The sequence below is a fragment of the Orbicella faveolata genome, unplaced genomic scaffold (assembly GCF_042242905.1).
Source record: "Orbicella faveolata isolate gen_17 unplaced genomic scaffold, um_ofav_v1 contig_24, whole genome shotgun sequence".
Classification (NCBI taxonomy): Eukaryota; Metazoa; Cnidaria; class Anthozoa; order Scleractinia; family Merulinidae; genus Orbicella; species Orbicella faveolata.
In genome coordinates, this window is record NW_028301552.1 from 34,697,253 (window position 1) to 34,717,353 (window position 20,101).

The 20,101-nt window shown below is 39.7% G+C and overlaps 2 protein-coding genes across 2 annotated transcripts; one reads left to right on the forward strand and one right to left on the reverse strand.

Annotated features, from left to right (window-relative positions):
* Window positions 1–109: 109 nt before the first annotated feature.
* LOC110056701 (putative ATP-dependent RNA helicase DDX49) lies at window positions 110–5,154 on the forward strand. The gene is made up of 3 exons (XM_020763214.2): window positions 110–956; window positions 2,207–2,593; window positions 3,046–5,154. The coding sequence occupies exons 1-3, from the start codon at window positions 697–699 to the stop codon at window positions 3,728–3,730; spliced, it is 1,332 nt and encodes a 443-aa protein (XP_020618873.1). The 5' UTR covers window positions 110–696; the 3' UTR covers window positions 3,731–5,154.
* A 744-nt stretch (window positions 5,155–5,898) lies between these two features.
* Window positions 5,899–14,005, reverse strand: LOC110056700 (BTB/POZ domain-containing protein 9-like). Its single transcript, XM_089292833.1, has 7 exons — window positions 13,051–14,005; window positions 12,057–12,393; window positions 11,076–11,188; window positions 10,311–10,500; window positions 10,054–10,161; window positions 8,743–8,821; window positions 5,899–6,891 (listed from the first exon to the last, which is right to left on the reverse strand). Exons 1-7 carry the CDS (start codon window positions 13,880–13,882, stop codon window positions 6,766–6,768), a joined length of 1,785 nt encoding a protein of 594 aa, XP_089148959.1. The 5' UTR covers window positions 13,883–14,005; the 3' UTR covers window positions 5,899–6,765.
* Between the last annotated feature and the right edge of the window lie 6,096 nt (window positions 14,006–20,101).

The following is a 20,101-nucleotide window of genomic DNA, read 5'->3' on the forward strand; positions in this document are numbered from 1 at the left end:
AGGTAACGTCTTCTAGCGGCTCCTTTGGTTGTGGACCAGTGTAAGATAGCGAGTGGAAAATGCCGAGGGACTTTTTTTCGGGGGGGGGGGGCGGGGGGGGGGCAGCGCCAACTGACAACGCTCTTCTTATAGTTCTCCAGCTTGAGCAAACTCCTGAAGTAGGGTACGTTTTAAGATGTCGTGGAATGTGAGACCCCTGCTGACGCTTTCATCTTGCATGTTCCTCTGGAACTTATGATTTAACGCCTCAACAATCAAGATAGCCAGACGTACTTACCTGGCCTCGAGAAAGTCGTACGGCTACACGTAGGCCAGCCTCGGAGTAGACAAACTTCATAAAAGAACGATTTTGAGAAAGTACCAGTATGGGGTTCGAAACCCAGATTGAGTCTGTTGTTTGTTCTCGCCTTGCCCCGAGGGTTTTTCTCCGGATTTGTCGAGTTTCTTTCCGCCAAAATCAACACTTCTAAATTCTAATGTCTATGTCGATCCAGGAGACGAACCACTCCGTGTATTTTGTTTTATCTTTCCTTGATTGTAAGGGTGTATGCCTGGAAAAGTCACGCTTCCTGGTTGTGTACAGGATCAAGACGTATCGTATAGTAGGGGCTCGCCTCACGCACTGGTCCTCGAGCGTGGGACTCTCGCAGGTTAGCTCCCATATGGCTGTGCGAGCTAAAGTTGCTCAACAACAAGATGGCGGACGGCAGTGACAACACGTGTACTTTTTCCAGTTTGGGTTTAAATAAATGGCTTGTGAAACAGTGCCACGCTGTAGGAATAAAACGTCCGACGGAAATTCAACAGAACTGTATTCCACCAATCTTAGCAGGAAGAGATTGTATTGGCTGTGCGAAAACTGGAAGCGGAAAGACGGCAGCATTCGCTCTGCCGATTCTTCAGAAACTCTGCGAAGATCCGTACGGGATATTCGCTGTAGTTCTCACTCCCACCAGGTAAAATTATGTTATGTAGGTAATCAGTGTAGTTCGTCATGTGAAGGCAAACTGCTTAAAGTTTTGAGGTTCTTGACCCGTAGGTTTCCGTTTCTTTAGAGTCTTGTTCGGATAATTTGTGAGGGTTTAGGGGCACGAAATTAAGTTAATGATTCTTCTGGCCTGGTTGTTCTATCCTGCGGTCAGGCGTTCTTTTTCTCCTTCCCCCTGCTGTGGAAAAAAGAACGCCTGATCATAAGTTATGGTGGCTCAAACTATGGGTAACACTTAAACTCTGGATAAATTACTAGATGTCCAGCGTTTTGAACAAAGTGGGCCCCTGTCTGTGGTGTTACAGAACCCCCCATTGAAATATCTGTTCCGATGACATAGCCCCACAAAGTTCTACACTGTCTAGCCGGCAGGGGAAAATTCAAAACCAGTAAAAACCAGTTAGATACAAATCACTCATATCAGTAGATGTCATCAGTACGTAATTTTCTGGGTCAACTCCCAGGCATTCCCTGTGTTTGAGCTCATTCAGCCTGTGCTTAACCCCAGTTTCTGTAAATATCAAGTGACTAGGGGTATTTCCACTTGTCCAAGGCTTAGATGGTATTCTATCGTAGGGTTATCTTAAGCATTTTAATTTACCAGTACCCATTTATATACCTGGGTGGAGAGATGCACTGTGAGAGTAAAGTGTGTTACCCAAGAACTCCAGGGGGAACTCCCATATGAAAAGGTGGGGGATGCTCATCGCCTTACTTAAGGGTATAAATCAATGATTGTGTTCTCACGTAGGGTGTTCATGACGAAATGCTGACAATTTTTAGCTGTCAAAGTATCTTTTAGAGTGCACTTGAAGAAATAAAAAAGCTGTTATTTCTGCCATCTATCTCCACCAGACTGTCAAGTCTGGTCTACTAGCCCAGACTCCTTTCCCAAAGAGCAAAAGCCTATTCCATTATATGTAGTATCTTTTATTTTTTTTTAATTTTTTTAATTTTTTTTTTAAATCTCAAGCCACGCTCAGATTGGTCTCCTTTTAGGGGTTTAATTCAAATTTTCAAACGACCATCCCCGACCTTTTCATATGGGAGTACCCTTCCCTGGGCCGAGAACACAAGACAATGACTTTGGGCCAGGGCTTGAACCTGGACCAGTTCAGAGACCACACTATCCATTAGGTCACCATACCCCAAGGATCAACAAAAGACTTCCCCTTATTTAAGCTGCTTATGGAAGTGATAATAACGCTTCTCTTGTAGGGAACTGGCTTATCAAATCTGTGATCAGTTCAGAGTTCTTGGCAAACCCATAGGCCTCAAGGAAGCTGTTATCATAGGCGGTCTGGATATGATGAAACAGGCCTTGACACTTGCTGAAAAACCTCATGTTGTTATAGCAACTCCTGGGAGACTTGCTGACCACCTTAAGAGCACAGATACAGTTGATCTCAAGAGAATTAAGTTCTTAGTTCTTGACGAAGCAGACAGACTTTTGGATCCATCATTTGGTGAAGATCTACAGGTCATTTTTGACAATGTTCCGAAGAAAAGACAGACATTACTTTTTAGTGCCACTCTCACGGATACACTGCAGGAACTGAGAGAGATGTCTTGCAATGATCCATTTTACCATGAAGTCAAGTCTGAGTAAGTAAAAGTCAAATTATCCTCAGCAGCAGTCAGAGCTGACATATTATGGCTATGCTTGTGAAATTCACTTGTGATTGCTTGAAATATTAATAACAATTGTGTTTGTCCCTCATATGACACCCTTGATGCAAGAATGCAGGAATGTTTGAAGGGGTGGAGACTGCGGGCAAATAAAATATATAATTTGTAGTTTTGTTGTTCCATCTTTACTGAAAAAGGCAACTTTTACACCTGCTCAGTTTGCGTGTACACTGTATTTGTTTTGTGTTTCAAATATACCTTTGTCAGCTTTTTTTATTTAGTTTTTGGCAAATTTAGGGGGTTGGCTATCTCTCAATGGTGCTAGATGGGGAAACATACATGTAATTAGGTTACTTTAGTTCTTACACTGTAGCTATCAGTAGAGAGGTTGCAGCCTAACCAAAGTCACTCTAATTTATTTTTTTCAGTATTGCAACAGTTGCCGAACTTGACCAGAAATACATTCTAACTCCTGCAAGTGTGCGAGACTGTTATCTCATTCATGTGCTGAGGGAGCACAGTGAAAATAAATCAGTGATTGTCTTCACGCATACCTGCAAAAACTGCCAAACATTGGCAAACATGTTATGGAAATGTGAACTTCCTTGTGTGGCTCTACATTCACTCAAATCCCAAGGAGAAAGACTGGCTGGCTTAGCTACATTCAAGTCAGGAATAGTCAAGATTCTTGTAGCAACTGATGTGGCAAGCCGTGGATTGGACATTCCCCAGGTAGAACTTGTTATTAACAGCAATGTGCCAGCATCACCAAAAGACTACATACATCGTGTTGGCCGTACAGCGAGAGCAGGGCGTGGTGGAATGGCCTTAACACTAGTGACGCAGTATGATGTAGAGCGGGTGAAACAAATTGAAGCTACTATCAACACAAAGCTTGTTGAGTTTGACACTAATGAGAACGAAGTGCTGCCATTGCTGAAGGCAGTCATGGTGGCGAGAAGAGAGGCTGAGTTGAGAGTCAGAGGAAGTGCTGTGTTGGAAAAGAGAATGATTAACAAGCGAAAGAAACTTCTCCTGGAAGGCAAGGATCCTGATGTGAAGCCAGTGAAAAAGAAAAGGAGGAACAAACATGGGAGAGAAAAAGCAAATTGAAAAATGATTTTGTTTTGAAACTGTGGTTGGCTGAAAGAAGTTGAGGTTTAACAAGGTACATGGCAGAAAATTCACATAGTTTATTTCATGAAATTTGGGCCAAAACTTAGCTTTACTTCTTGACACTTGCTCACACAAAAATTACAAAACTGTGATACTTTGATGTTGCAAAAATTGAATGTACCAGTAAGAAAGTACTCTTTTATTCTCACTGACAGCCTTGCCAAAATTTGTATTACATAGCCCTAAGTCTAGCAGAAATGCAACATGGAGTTCAATTGGAACAACAATATCTGTATACGGCTGTTTCGACAAAGGTTGTGTCACAAAACTTAAGCATACACCACAATGCCGATTGACAGTGATAGTTTATCGTAACTTGATTTATGTTCACAGTGTTTCAGCAAGAAGGAAAGGGAAGCATGAGTAAATGTTTGTGCTGTTTCTTTCTATCACGCTGAAACAACTTGCAGCTTCAATCAAGACACCTTAAGCCACCATTACCCATAATACCTTTTGACATTGTTGCGTAAGCTGATACGCTTTTGTGGGACAACCTTTCTCAAAACAGCTGTTTACCATCAAGAAAGGAGGCTCTGGATAACATAAATTTACTGGTGTGTTCAAGAGGTTGCAACAGAAATAAAAATAAAGCATCTTTCGTCAGTTAATGCACATGTTCCTGCAATGAACCAGCTTGAACTTGAAAATGTCAGTAGTCTTAGAGTTTTATTATAACAATATTTTATTTCAACTGAAGATTTTGAACAGCTGACTGCGATAACAACTTGAATGAAGTAAACTGAACTAAAAGTCTGAAGATTCCTCGGATTTAAGTTACGGGGGAGGAAGGGACGATGGATTTGTATAAATTTGAGACTTAAACAAAATTCTACCCTGTTTGATTGGGAACAAGAGAAGGGGTTTTGAAGTTGTGGCGAGTAGTTTGGGGAAATTTGTTAGGCAAATTGGTTCAGTCTATTTCTCTAAATACTGTTATGATTTGATTTAGTAGCTAGGGCACTTATTTACTTTTGGTACCTCAAGGGAAGGCGCTTATTTGAGACAGGGCATTTATTACTTTTTCGAAAAAACAACCAAGTGTTCAAACTAAAATACGAGAGCTTAGAACTGCATAGTGGGTAAAAAAATCCTCAATAATTTCGCTTTAGTGTATCTGTAGTCTCTCGTTGTAACTGTTGCTAATTATTATTTGTAATATCGTTAGTTTATTAGTTGTCTTTAGTCATCGTTGTCAATTCTAGTCTCTTTAGTCTTCTTGTTACCTTCAGTTGTATTTAGTTGTACCTAGTTGTATATTAATAACTCGTCCAAACGTGACCCACCTAGATTAGCTCAGCTATCCACGGGCATGTTATAATTGTAATTTTAATTTGATAACAAATAAAATGTATGTATGTAAATGTATGTATGTATGTTGCTTCATTAGCACATGGTAATTTTAAGACATTTAGGTTGTCTCTTTTAAGACTGATAGAGTACAGTGTATGTGCATTTTATCTTTAAATTTTCAATGTTTTATTCGTGTGAAAATCAATTGCGAGAAAAAATGCGCTACTACCCAGGAATGCAATGTTACAACACCTTATTCTCCAATTTTCGCATAATTATCTGTCAAGTGGTCACTTACGGGAGGTTAAAAACAAAAGAAAATTTCAAACTTTCAGCTCTAAAAGTGGTCGCGGTCGCTTATGAGAGGTGGTCGCTTACAACAGGTTCCAAATATACTGATTTGACTTGAAAACTTTTGGTATTTTGGAAAACTGGTAGCTGAGGAGAGGTGGTCGCAACTGGAGGTTGCACTGTACGAGAATAGGGGCACTTATTAGAATGGGGGCGCTTATTGCAATAGGGGTGCTTATTAATAAAAACACATCCGAAGGACGGGGGGGGGGGTCACTTATTGGGAGGGCGCTAAATCGAATCATTACGGTTCTTTAAATTTTCTTCAGATTTTTCAGACTGTTCAGTTCCAGAAAATATTCATACTTCATGAACAGAGGGGATAGAAATTTCCTGGGGATGGGGGCTGTAAGACTAAAAAAAATTAAAGAAATGTTAGAATTTCCAGAGGGGTGGGGGGTGGGGGGGTCTTAGAAAATATTCTCTGGAAATATTGGGGATAAGAAATTATTATGATGGCATCATTCGTACCTCCACATCACTTTTACTTTTAATACTCAAGTAACATCCCCATCCACTGAGACTGGAACAAGATAAGCAAGTAAGACGACTACTAACACAATCTATTTTATGGTTAAATTAATATCAAATAAATTTTGTGACAAAATACTATTTCTCTTCTCAATCAGTTCTCCATAAACTATTTTTATCATTTTCCTCAAATTCTATTATTCACTCTACTCTGAAGTGCAAATTAATGGATAACTTTTACAAAGAGTTACAAAAGTCGGCAAAATGTAATAAGTCACTCTCTCCGAAAGATCTAGCTATTCTGGGTAATTTTTCCATTGGTTTCTCTCATCTTAAATAAATTTGATTTGAACTTGTCACGGTGACATAAGGGTTAGATGCTCTTGTCACTTCTAAAGCGGTCATACTGGTATTTGATATGGTTTTCCAGGTTCCCAGCCTTACCCCACTCCTATGGATTGTGGCGAAAACAAACAGTATTGTAGTGCTTACTGCAATGAGCTTGACATTGCCTGACTAATATCAGTCTAAACAGGTTTTTCTAAGTAGTTGTACATGTAATTTATACAAAACACACTCCGTGTTTATACCATCCTAAATAATGATCCAGCATTAATGATTATTTCAACTGAAAAGATACATCTACGCTTACACATATACCATCCTTTTATTTGGAGTTTGCCCTGGAAGTAATTTGAATTCTATTTTTAGGTAAGAAAGTTGAAGCTGAATTTGTATTATATGTTGTAAGTAGTAAATGGCAATGTCAACAAGCTGATTAGGAACAATAGTGAATAAGTTACACGCGTTCTCTTCTCTAGTTATACTATGCTACGACATAGTATGACACATGTCAATTATCACATTATGGAGCTGATTGTTGTATCTGATACGACGCTGTTCTCAGAGCTGTCTGTTCTGTCACTGCCGCAGATACTAGGTTCCTTCTGATTGGCTGGACACTCGAAATGGACACAGTGAAACACCTGAGAGGGTTAGAAAAATGAGAAGGATGTAAATTCAGTTTTTGTAAGAATGAGACAAAGCATGCTGAGGGTTTCCCAGGGGGGGTTTGGGGAACAAGGGAAAAAGATCATTTAGTTCCAGAGAACAAGGGGTATTTTTGGGATTAATTCCAGGGAACAAGGGATATCTCAACTATAAAGGGAACTTTCACTAAAAATTTTAGCAAATAATGGAATTTACTAATAGGGAACAAGTGAGAAAAGTGAAATTTACAAGGGAGCCAAGAAAAAGGGTGCTACAGAAATCTATTATTAATAATATAATTGTTATTAACAAGGTACCACCACCCAGGGCTCGAAAAAACCCCCGTCCGTTCGTCCGGGACAAGTAGATTTTCCCTTCGGGCAAGTAACTTTCTCTCCTTACTTGCCCCACAGGCAAGGACGCAGGCAAGCTGTTCGCCGAGTAAATTTTTGGTAACGATTTTGAGAAGAAAGGGTAAATTTTAGGCTCAAGGGTAATCAAGTTTTTAGATGAAGCTTGACGAAATTTACAATTTGTAGCGTTGTTTTGTTTATTGCGTGACGCGTGCTCACGGCTCACAAGTGGTTGCCTAGCACGTGATCAAAATCTGCTCCGATCAAATTTCCTTCCAGGATTAAAATAGCCGCCTTAGGCACGAAAACGCTGTGTTTATTTCTTTAAATTTTAGCAATTTTCTGCGAGCATTTTCTTAACTCAACAACGATATATTAAAGCTGTAGAAATTGTATGTGAAAAGGAGTCGCATATTTCTACTGCAAAAGCGTAGCCAGCATTTTTGATGCTAAAATCCAGGTAAATCTCTGTTTTCGGCGAAACATGCAAGTTTGCTAGTGATAACTTACTTAGGCACCGCTGTGCAAAATGAAAAGTATTATGTTATTAAAAAGAAATGGATAACTAAGTCATCAAAATACTTTCAGAGTTCCTAGAAGATGACTTAAAATACCTGGTAATGTTTCTTTCATACGAAGATGTTTTCCCTCGACTGAAACTATTTTTCATTCACCCAAATGAATATGCTCTTGCCGGCTTTTCAAATTTGACAATGTGCCTGTGTCAAAACTGAAGTGGGAAGGCGACTTGTTGTTAATTCTGTGTGTTATAAATTTCTCGCGCTTCTCTTCACAATGATTTCGTGGAGCTAGACAAGATGCAGGTGAACATTCAAAGAGTCGAATGCGATCTTCAACGAATTGAACAAATTGATTCAAGGCTGTATAATAACAAAGATACCCAGCGTGTAATACAGGAACTAGGAAGTAATTTCATGAACGAACAACAACAACTTGGGAGTTCATCCATGTTAATTCTTACAAACCGTACAACTTCCTAAAAGCGGGATGAAGAAGTTAAAAGTTATGGAAGCATTGCAATATAATGGCATAAACATGAAAGTGATCAGCACTAAGAGGACTACAGTCAAGATGGGTTTAGTACATTAAAACACGCCTGTAGTTTGACTTCCATTTTGGGGTTCATGAATTATCAATGAGTTTGAAAACTTGGGAAAGTGCCCCGGGCAAGCAAAATTTGACAGTTAATTGCCCAACGGGCAAGGTGGAATTCAATATTTTTCGAGCCCTGCCACCCTCATGGGAGGTCCTCAGTGTTCTACATTTCTCAAAACTAACAAGAAAAGAATGTGCATATTAGCTATCAGTGAAGGAATTATTTACATTTTGCACAGTCAACCACATTATTGTAATAAAACAGAGCATTGCTTTAGTGACTCAGTGTTCAATATTGGAAGGGATGTTTGTATAGAAGACTTGTTTCCTGAATAATTATTGTGTCTACATGATCGTTAAATATGGAGGGTTGATTACCTCATTTGCTGTGTTCTCAACACCAACGATGCGCACAAAGACAACTGGTCTGGGCTCAAAGGAAAGGTATTGCCATGACCTATTCAGACACCAAAAGAAACAAAGTTAAGATGACAATTGATACAAATTACATGTGACATTTCACTGGAGGTCGGTGGGATTGACAATAAATCTACTCGATCTCTACAAAATTTGGACGTGTAGAAAAACATCTCAGTAAAATACATACACTGTAGCTAGGTTAAAGATACATGCATCTCAATCTTAGAGAAAAGTCTGATGAGCCAGCATTGCTAGGAATTTATCTTTGTTTTCTGTATTATGTCAAGTAGCGATTTGGAGTACCTCTACTGAATTAATTCTACACAGGTTACCCCCAGACAGATTTTGTTAAATTGTGTTGTTCAAGAAAATATCCACACCCCTTCTCACTGGGATTTTTGGTTGTCAACACCCCCCTCCCCCTCCCCTCCCCCCATCCCTCTGAAAATTCCAGTTTGAGTTCATAATTTCCATTACAAATTTTGGATTTTGAAACCCGGGGTGGGTATGGATATTTCCTGGAACCACACGTTGCCCTGCAATTTGTCAGTAGGTATTATTTTGTAACCCTGGAGGACCAAGTGTCTCGCCCAAGAACACTACTAACAAAATTACCATGGCCTCTAACTGCTGAGTGGAGGTGCGGTGGCTTCATGATTAGTATGCTTGACTCTGGATCAAGCAGTCCGGGTTCAAGCCCTGACCAGGGACACTAAGTTGTGTTCTTGAGCAAGACACGTTACTACCAAAGTGCTGTCTCCACCCAGTTGCACAAATGGGTACTGGTGAATTTAATCCTGGGGGTAACCCTGCGATGGACTAACATCCCATCCAGGGGGGAATAGAAATACTCGTAGTTGCTTCATGCTACAGAAACAGGTATAAGCTCCAGCCTAATGGGCCACTTGGTTCGTATGCAGACTTTACCTTTTTTTACCCTAACTGCTTAATCTAAACTTGGCATTAATCCCTCTCCATCTCTCTCACCTGCACACTTCCTTTGTCTTGTCTACAACTCGAACCCAATTCAGCTGATCACATGAAACCTTGATGTAACAACTGCACTGGTGAATTTAATGCTGGTGGTAACCCTGCGATGAGCTAACATCCCATCCAGGGGGGGATAGAAATACTCCTAGTTGCTTCATGCTACAAAAACACGTATAAGCTCCAGCCTAATGGGCCACTTGGTTCGTATGCAGACTTTACCTTTTTTTACCCTAACTGCTCAATCTAAACTTGGCATTAATCCCTCTCCATCTCTCTCACCTGCACACTTCCTTTGTCTTGTCTACAACTCGAACCCAATTCAGCTGATCACATGAAACCTCGATGTAATAACTGTATCGCCGCTCGTCAAGGTCCCAGAGTAGAAGTCTGAAACAGAAACAAAAACGTGGTTGAATTTTCAGAATCCGTCTGAACTTATTGAGAAATATGATTCGCATGGAATGACATGGACTGATGATGGTGATGACGCTCCCTTGGGATGCAACCCACTTCCTTCAATGCCACAAGTCACTTACTTCATTGTGCTGATGATGTAAGGTTGAGGTAACTGTACCACAATGGCTCCACTTCCTAACTGATGGCAAGTGTAACCAATGTTCCAGTCATAATTTCCAACTTCTCCATTCAGGAGGGCATTACGACTTCGGCTCACGCCCTCAATTACACTTGCTCCCAAAGAGGGTAAGGCAACATTCTCTGACGGAACTACACAAATTAAAAGGAAAAGAGACAGGTACTTGCACAATTCAGCTGGATATTTCTATTCATAAGTTGTTATTTTTTTCTCATCTGAAAATCAAGGTTTTAACAACAATTTGTATAGCATGCAACTACATTCTGGGGACCACCGTCTGTGACACTTTTTTTTCAAGTTTGCACATGTTAAGTAGACAGTTAACGAAGTTAAGAAGACTTACCAAAGTAGTGTGATGTTGGAATAGCATGTATACACTCAAAGACATTTTAAATTTGTAAGTTACCTGTATGATTATCGCGTATATGAGTTAAGTTGCATACATGTCCGATTGTCACATGTAGAGTTTACAGTTTTTGAGGAGGAGTTGTGTTTCAGAGAGGTTCATGCTAATTTAGGGATTACCATGTAACCATTTTAGATGAAGTGTTTTTGGCCAATTAAACATACCTGATTATAATGAAAAGTTCTCCATTTACTCCTTTCAAACAGCACTAGTTTTGTCATTCTGATCCATAATTGCACTAAAAAAACTACTGCCATTACAATACATCTTGACAGTTATATTAGTATTTTCACTCCCTACCAATAACACCATCTTCTCCCAACTCATACATGGTATTAGAGTAGCAGCACTCAAAGTGCACCAGGTGAAAAACCTTGTTAACAGTGTTGTGTACTCCATAGACCCTGATATACCTGTAGAGACACGAGAGATAAAACTACGTCAACAAGATCACAGTGTTAAAAACACCTCTACTGACCAAAAGTTACAGATTACATCTATTACATATACTTTCCCTACTGTTGACCAGGGTTAGAGCCAATATTGTGACCTCTTATCACTCCTTTAAAGGCCATATTAGCTTCATTGCCACATGACACGTTGTGGGTAGCACAAATTACAAAATCACAACTATCTGAGTGCTCTCCCTAAATGACCAGTTAGTTACTCAAACATCTACAGTTTTCTTTGCTGTCAAATACATTGCTAATCCCACTGGATTGGATGCTAAGTTCTTCACAGGTGGCCTCCAGCATTGTCTGCCAGGTTACCCACAGACAATCTACTGTGTGGAGTGTAGCAAATCGAGAGAAAGTATCTTTGTCGAAAAACACAGCACATTGATCCCAGTCAGGACTCAAACCCAGACTGCCTGTTGAAGAGGCCCGTCTCCAAACCATCAGTCTACCACTTCTCCATCAACTAAACTAAAATGAAGTTGCTGATATCCTGCTGAAGAGATGACGTGGCCTAGTAGATACCGCACTGGACTCCAGCGCGAGTGATCCAGGATCAAGTCCTGGCTGAGAATGTCATGTTCCGTTCTTAGGCAAGACGATTTGCTCTCACAGTGGCCTCACTCCACCCAGGTGTATAAAAGGATACCAGTGAATTTAGTGCTAGGCATAACCCTGCGATGGACTAGCATCCCATCCAGGTGGGAGAAGAAATACTCCTAGGTGCTAATTCAAGTTACAGAAACTGGGTATAAATGTATGGGCTCCAGCTATAAGGGTCTAACAGTCCAATGCAGACCTTACCTTTAGTTACTATTACACTTACCTGACAACCCGTGGCTTAAAATGCAGTGTCTGCCAGGACCTACAGAAATACTTGGTATAGTCTATAATCCTGATCCAGTCTTCGTTGTCCATAGACACCTCAATGTAGTATGAATACGATCTGGAGTCTTTATTCCAAAGCAATAATTTAATAGTGTTAATGATACTGGGTCTTCCCAAGGAAATACAGATGCCCTTGTCCCCTTCCAAAATGAGGTGTCTTGTAAAACCACGGTCCAAGTCAAAAGTTGTAGTGTCGCCGTCTAACAAGCACTCTCGCATCTCTCCTTCGATCACCTCAGCTCCATGTCGAGAAGTTGCAATATTTTCTTCTGGAACTGAAACAAATTTATAAAGGCAATGTCAAATCAAAAAGTTGAGGAACAAGGATCAGACAAAAGTTTTATCTGACTATCATTAAGCATTCAAAACAAACCAAGTGTATATGACAGTTGACACCATTTGTTGATAGCCATCTAGCCACCCAAGAAACGAAAAAGGGAAGAGTAGTAAAAGTAGAGTAAAGAAAGTGTGTTTACAACAATTTACAGTGAAATGAACACTTATAAGCTACTCTTGTGTGGAAATTAACAGCAGGCAAAATGACAAGCTAACATGTAATACCAATTTTGTTAGCATCTGTGCAATGCTCATACTTTTATGTTCTATCTGCCCAATAAAGTTACAACATTAGGTATAATTTGTACAATGAATAATCATTAGGGGAGTTGTGATATTCAGAACAGAATTAAATCTACAGGAGGCGCTAATTAACAACAGGCGGGAATTCCTTGTTTTTAGCTTCTTTCTGTGGATTTGTGCTTACAGGAACAACTCAACAAGCATTGAAAAGTAAAACTTGCTCTAGATATAAGGTTAACCGCTGTGCTTGATTTCAGATTAAAGCCTTTATGGTTCAAGATTTTACGTACTTTTACATTCTTTAACAACATGTACTGTACACTGAACAAGTTCAACTTTGTACATAGACTTACCCAAATGCCCTCGAAAGTTAATTTCATTGACCCGACTCTCTGTTTTAATTCGAATTGCATCGAGAATAGCATCCGGAGAGAACAAATCTGAAGGGCGGACAATGTTGAACAAATCGTGCAAACTAATGAGTGGAAGACGAACTTTATCCAAGATGTCCTTCAAATCAGCTTTGCACATCTCTTCGGCAGATTCCACCCATTCCTTCACAGCCCTGAAGATCTGATTTTCAGGCGCACAAAACGAGTCTCTTTTGATTATTTCTATCAACGCAGATTTCGTGAGGCACGAAAATCCCTCCGTGGATAACACCTCTACTGCATTGCGGTCCAGAAAGCTCAAACAGGTCGTGTACAAATCGTTCATTTGATACAACACGGCCGCGTCGAAAACAACACAAACGTTCCTGATGCTCAAGATAGCTTTGAGGTAGCCTTGAAGGGCACTTTCCAGAGCTAGAAACCCATATTTGTGCGCGAGACTCAACAGTTCCAAGATAGTTTCCTCCTTGTAATCGCCAAGGAACATTTTCCCAGAGTAAACATATTTCAGCAGCGCATCGAAAGCTGGCGCAGTGGTGTCCTTAAGTTCTATCTCGGTTTCTGGATTGGTCTCTCTCATTCCACCATACAACAGTGCCCTGAAATACTCGCTTCGGGCCGCTAGCATGACTCTGTGGGCAAAAAATTTCGACCCCTCCACCACAAATGTAACGTCAGTGAATTCTTGAGAGCGATAAAGGGCGCTCGCCTGAGAAGACAACAACTCCACATGATCAATTTCGCCGGCTGAAATTTGCGCATTTCCCAGACGAATATCTGGACTGTCACCCATAGAAGTATTCTCGACGAATCTGTCTTGGGAATGGCGTCAAACTTCCTCAGATCTCCTGAAGGTAAGGTTGTAAAATTGATTAATAACAATTTCCTCGTAAGATCTGAATTACTATCAGTTTACGTCAGCTTGGTAACCATTTAGATTGGGCACCAGATCCCAGCCCAGCAGGACCCAGCAGGCTCTGCGCGTTGTAAACACAGGTTACCCAGGTTTTCCTTCCGTAGTCACCCAAAGGCTGAAAAACCCATTAGCTATCAATCAAAGATCAACTTTCCTGATAGCCACCCACAATTTCTAGCAGCCTTTGTTTAAAATTATCACCACGCCCGATTTCTAGAAGTCAGTGATTTTCTAGTTCTTCTGTGATCGAGAGATCACGTGACTGGATACTGCAACGTGTTGATTACATTTCGCCTCTCTGATCATTTTGGAATCAACGTTGAAGTCACGAATCAAAAACGTGCTCTACCTTCAATTCTCAGTCCCAAGAAGTCAGAAACTAAGGCGATAGATTAAAAAAAAAAATTGCGGCTGAAATTTAAAGTCTCAAGTATTAACCGCTTGTACTTAACGATCTTGCTTCCTGTTATCCTAAACGTGATTTCTACCTCCTTTTCCAGGAGTCAAGAGTTTCCGATGAATAAATTGCAAGAGCACTTCTTTTTGCTCATACGCGCAGGCTTCTTTTTACTAATTGTGAAAAATGTATATTAATGTTAGTTTTAGAATACTGGTTAAATGAAAACATTGTTTAAAGATGACGATTTCTGTTATTCTTATTACCCGTCTGCTTGACAACGTACTGATCTACTCAGGAGAAATTAGAAATTGATCCTCTCTGGGAATACAACTATTAGTCCATTACACAACACCAAAGCTGTAGGCCAGAGCCGCGGAAGGCCCAGTGAAAACGTGTTCGTATTATAAGGTAGAGTTTACACGAATTCTGGCCTCTCTGGGACCAGGCGAACTGTCTGAAACATCAGAGAGCTGTCGTGATTACAGAGAGGTTCCACTTTATTTGGGTAAGAGGTTAAGGTGAGAACGGAGTAATCGTCATTATCAGTTATTTTTACATAGGATTTTTAATACACAAATATAGGAACGAAGCCTCATTAGGGTTGGTCTAAGTATCCTATACCCCATTCATTTAAGGCCTTAACATCCCGTATCCAACCGTATCCCATTAATTCCCAGTTTCAAAAATGAACAATCTCATACTCGATATTCAATCTCGTTCCCAGGGCCATTTCCCTGCCAGGGAAAAGGCCCTGGGGACGAGGTTGACTCGATATCCTGTATTATCTGTTCTAAATATCCCATCCTCCATTATTTTTCCCACAAGTATCCTGTTTCCTGTTAATTTTTTTCCTCAATTTCCCTTATCCCTAAAACCCTCATAGAGACCCAGCTAGACTGCTGCTGGCAGCCGTTCTTTTCTCTTAGGGTCACTTACACGAGGGTTAAGCCATCGGGAACGGAAAAGAGCGGTATGGCCGACGACCCATTCCCCTTTAGGCTAAAACGTCTCGCTTCATAACCCCTGCTGAATTTCGAGAGAAAAACCGTCTAAGACTCATGAAATATAGCATACGGTTAAACCCCGTGAAACAGTGTGCATAATCCACAGTGTGCCATGTAATTGGGATAGGGGAATACCTATGCGTCTACCCCCCTATAACAGCTGTATAAGACGTCAAGCGAAAAAGCCTAGCGCATGCGCAAGCTAAACAACGCCAAATAAAGAATCGGCCTCCATTAGTTAAATCTCCGAAGGTTGAAAGCAACATAGAGTTAAGTTACACCACGAAAAATATCCTAACGCATCATGCGAAGAAGAGGAATATGCAAGACAAACTGGATTGATTTTAAGACTGAAAATAGAAATTTGCACTGCGCATGTAGTTAATTGTTAAAAAATAAGTAACAAACACCCCTTTCACTCATACATTACAAAATGAAATGCACGCTTTGTGCGTAATTATGTAACAAGCTTGCGACAATTACTTCTACGAGGCGACAAAACAGAGACGAAAAGAGTGCCATTTTGTTTGCGTTCTGCCTACCGATCATTCATTCAGATGTAATGAACTGTACTTTAGGTACAACAACGCAAATGAGACTAAATTAAGATATGTGGGGGTAGTTAGCGCTAACGATTGATGGGAGGAGGGTAGCGAGTTGATGACGCAGTTTTCTTTCTCATTTAGCTTTCAATCACTAAATTACAATCAAACTTTATCTTGATGAACTACGACAAAAATACCACTCTTGCAAACGTGATAGAATTGTCCTCAAAGCCCTTCAGTTCACCCGACTCGATTTCATTAACAACAAATTCGTGCCACGAAGCCCCCCTTCGATTCTTGCCTTTCGCCTTCAGATATTGAAAAGATTTCACTTTGTGTTTTCAACCGTTAATTAAAGGCTTGTTTTGAATTAAGGCCATAATTACTTTCGGGCGTAAAAACTGTACTTAACTTCAAGTTAGTCAAAGCTTTTTCAGTCCACAACATAATGCTCATCTAATAAAATAGGCTCATTTTGCACTCATTGTCGCTGCATTGTGTATGGCGTTTGGCGTCTGTGGCAGAAAAATGCTTCAATGGCGGCTTTGCTTTAAGCGACGGGAACAGGCACACGAGAGGAAAACTAACAAAATTTGACACAGGTTTCACCGGAAATTTAAGTTACGTCGCGAAACTTAAGAGTTGAGTTTTCAAGAGATAACAATTTATTTGATAAGAGCTATAGTGAAAACAGATAGAGAACTCCGTGAACTAACCGAGCGAACATACACGAATTACAACGAAAGGCAGCTGTTTTGTTCGAGTGTAGTCGTTCTTTTGTAATGACAATAATGCTTTACTTCTGAAGGACCCGATTAACAAGCTCATTGAACCTAGCCACATGCCAGGCAATTACGCCCTTTTTTTTTCGCAAAGAACGTAGCGGAAAGACTCACTTCAAAAAGCCAGAAAATATTGGTTATTGACTCTTAAGGGGTGTTATTACAGTCACTGTAATCATAATAATAATCTTGACAGAGCTGGTGAATTAACCCATCGGTGGTTAATAAAAGTGTTTTTTTTTTCTTTTCCCGAAAGTCATAATTTCTCGTGTTCAAAGATTTACCGATGTAGGGTGGCTTTGGGCAATCATTATGTGAAGTTGTAATGATGTGCTGTGATTAGTTGCTTAGAAAATTAGTCTGTACTAGCTCGTAACCATTTACAACGAGCTGTAATTTTCAACTTAAGCTGAGATGATTCCGTATCACCTGTCGTTGAAAAGTTCCCTGAATGATGTAAACACATCATTTGCGCGGCACCGCAAAAGATCACAGAAGCCCAACGAGTTTGCAATTTTAGCAATTTCATCAAATATTTAATAGTTTTTCGCCATCAGGGCCCTGAAGACGTCAATTTATTACGATTAGCCGCCTTTTTGTTGGGAGTTTTCTAATTATTTCGATTCTTTCTAAATGAGTTTCTTTCTCTCTTTTCATCGAATGCTGAGAGAGAAAAAACATTGTTGAATCGGCAGTGGAAAAGATAAACAGTTTTTACGGCTTCAGCTAAGGTCAAGGCTATATACGGAGTAGCTTAAGCTCCTAGATTTGCTGTTTTGTTTTTCCATATTATTTCGTAATTACTGATTATTACTATTTTTTAACAGTCCCAAGAATTATTTAATGAAGCGTTACTGTCTTAAAATTTCAAGTTGAGGTACAAATTTTACTGTAACGCCCAGAAGGCAGATTCGAGTTTTAAATTAAAATCTACGAAGTTAATTTTCCGACTGAAATCAATTGAAAGGCTTTCTACGTGAGGGGATTTCCTTCGAAAGGAAACAGAATGAAAAAGAGAGAGAGAGAGAGAGAGAGAGAGAGAGAGAGAGAGAGAGAGAGAGAGAGAGAGAGAGAGAGAGAGAGAGAGAGAGAGAGAGTTAATAATTACAATCTTTGGAAACCCGCAATATACAATGACAGCCGCTAACCGGTGAACTTGGTGACGTTAACCTGCCCGGAGAAAACAATTCTTGTTTTCATTCAGACACTATATACCAATTTTAGTAGTAATGAGAAATAAAATACATGTACCAACGCGTCGAATGCTCTTGTTTGCCTTTTGTTAAACGTTTATTCATTCAAACCTTTCTATAATGATTGGTGAATGCAGCGAATCGTCCATGAAAGGCCAATGCATTTGGTGGGGTCCTTTTGGTTCGCTAAATTGATTTCAAACAGTTTCCCCTGTCAAAGTTTTAATGATAATAATTTGAATTGAAAGTCTCTCAGTCCTTCAATACCTTTGCTTTCAGTCCTTTTGGGCCCCGGGGTACGATGACCGACGATTTGAAACTTCTTTCATTCAGAACTTATATAACTATCTGCTCTTTACAGCAGGCCTTACGGGATTTTCAAACGAAATACAGTTTAATTTCACGAGATCTATATTAGAAATGCATGGCACTATAATTTCTTAACAAGCCAGCGGCCCTATCCGAAATATTAACAAGGGACGGGCACAAATTACGTGATGTAAAGTTCTACAGCTTCGAATTTCTTGTTGATATAAGATGCTGGTCGCGAATATTTTTAACAACTTTGAGTTTCTCGAATCAAATTCCAAACTGCAAAGGGTTTTGGTCTACAACACTTTCACGTGCTAGTATAACAAGCCATAATCTTTTATGCAACACTAGGAAATACGAAAAAATTATTTCACCCACAAAAGATATACTTCTATCTGGTCTGCCAAACGTTACTTGTGGAGAAAATGAATAAGACTTGCGGAGGTGAAAGCGAGGTAAAAATTTGTCGAGTGCAAAAAACCTTGAATTTCGAACAGTTCTGGAGTTTTCTTAATCAAGATTTTTGTTCCATTTCATTTGAAAAGTTTCTTTCAGTTTCTATATTAGCGAACTAATGTAACTCCTCAAGTGTTCTTATTGAATTAAAATTGACACAAGTTCAGAGTTCAGATTGCTTTCTGTGTGAACATATAACTGACAGAGCAACGAAGAAAATTAAAGGCCTGCAGTTAAAAATATATATTTACAGGTAGAATCGGGGTTAGAAAATCCTACAGAAGGGCTATTTTTTGTCGGATGAGCCCGCCAATGTTGACAAGCAAAATATATATATATATATATCTAACACAACATCTGAATATCAAACTTTGTTCCGATTCTGTTAAAATAGTCCAAAAGCTGCACAAAAAACACAGGTTTCATTCGCAAAAACAAGCTTACTAAAAGTAGTGTCTGTTATGATTCGAATAAAAGTAACCTCTAAACTAAAACCGAACATAATTTGAAACAAATTTACTCCGTGCACTGGAAACAAAGACATTAAAGTCCTCGAGAGGTATCTAATTTATTTCGCCCTTCTTTCAAGCGAACAAGTCTCCGACTTTCACTCGCACCTTGGGACATTTCATTATATTTTGTCGTGAGTGACAGCTTGTCAATTCTGCTCTCACGATCTCTTCTAGTTTGACATTTCATGGGGTTCCTTCCGAGAAGCATTGACGTGGTTTCCTTGACAAAAGATAAAGCGTGCCTAATATATCTTCAGGTCATGAAATAAGCGACTTTTCCATGGCTTGAATATGGTAATATCAGCGGGGAATATAATACTCTCTTGTTTTTAAACACTCGCAGGGGCTCAGATGGCTTAGCCTTGAGATAATGTCAGATGAAAGCAAAGGCTTAACAAGAAACTGTTAATCCAGGCTTTTTCCCCTTTTACTGAATGTAACAAGCTACATAAATTCGTGTTTTAAATCAGCTTTTCTTCTGTTTTGTAAACAAGCCGTTCTTAAGGAGTTACGGAACAAAAAGAAGCGGTTAGAGCTCGTGTAAGGCGATGTTTCAATGTTTACACTAAACCTGAACTTCCACTAATTAAGAGGCAAAGAGTTGGCTGCGGGCTTTTTCAGAAAGGCATTTCATTTGCGTTGTAAAACGAATAGCCAGCCAGTTTCGGCTACATTATCGCAAAAAAAAAAAAAACCATGCAACTCGGAGACCCCACATTGAGCATGCTCTCGAAAAGCGTCAGAGAAAAATCTTCGTCAATTTATGACTGTCGTTTGATAGATAATATAGCTAATAAATGGCAACCATAGAAAGCCGTGTGTCCCAAGGTTTGATTGACAGGTGTGAATTGATTGTTCAATTTCCTTCGCATTATTTCTCTGTTGAGGACAA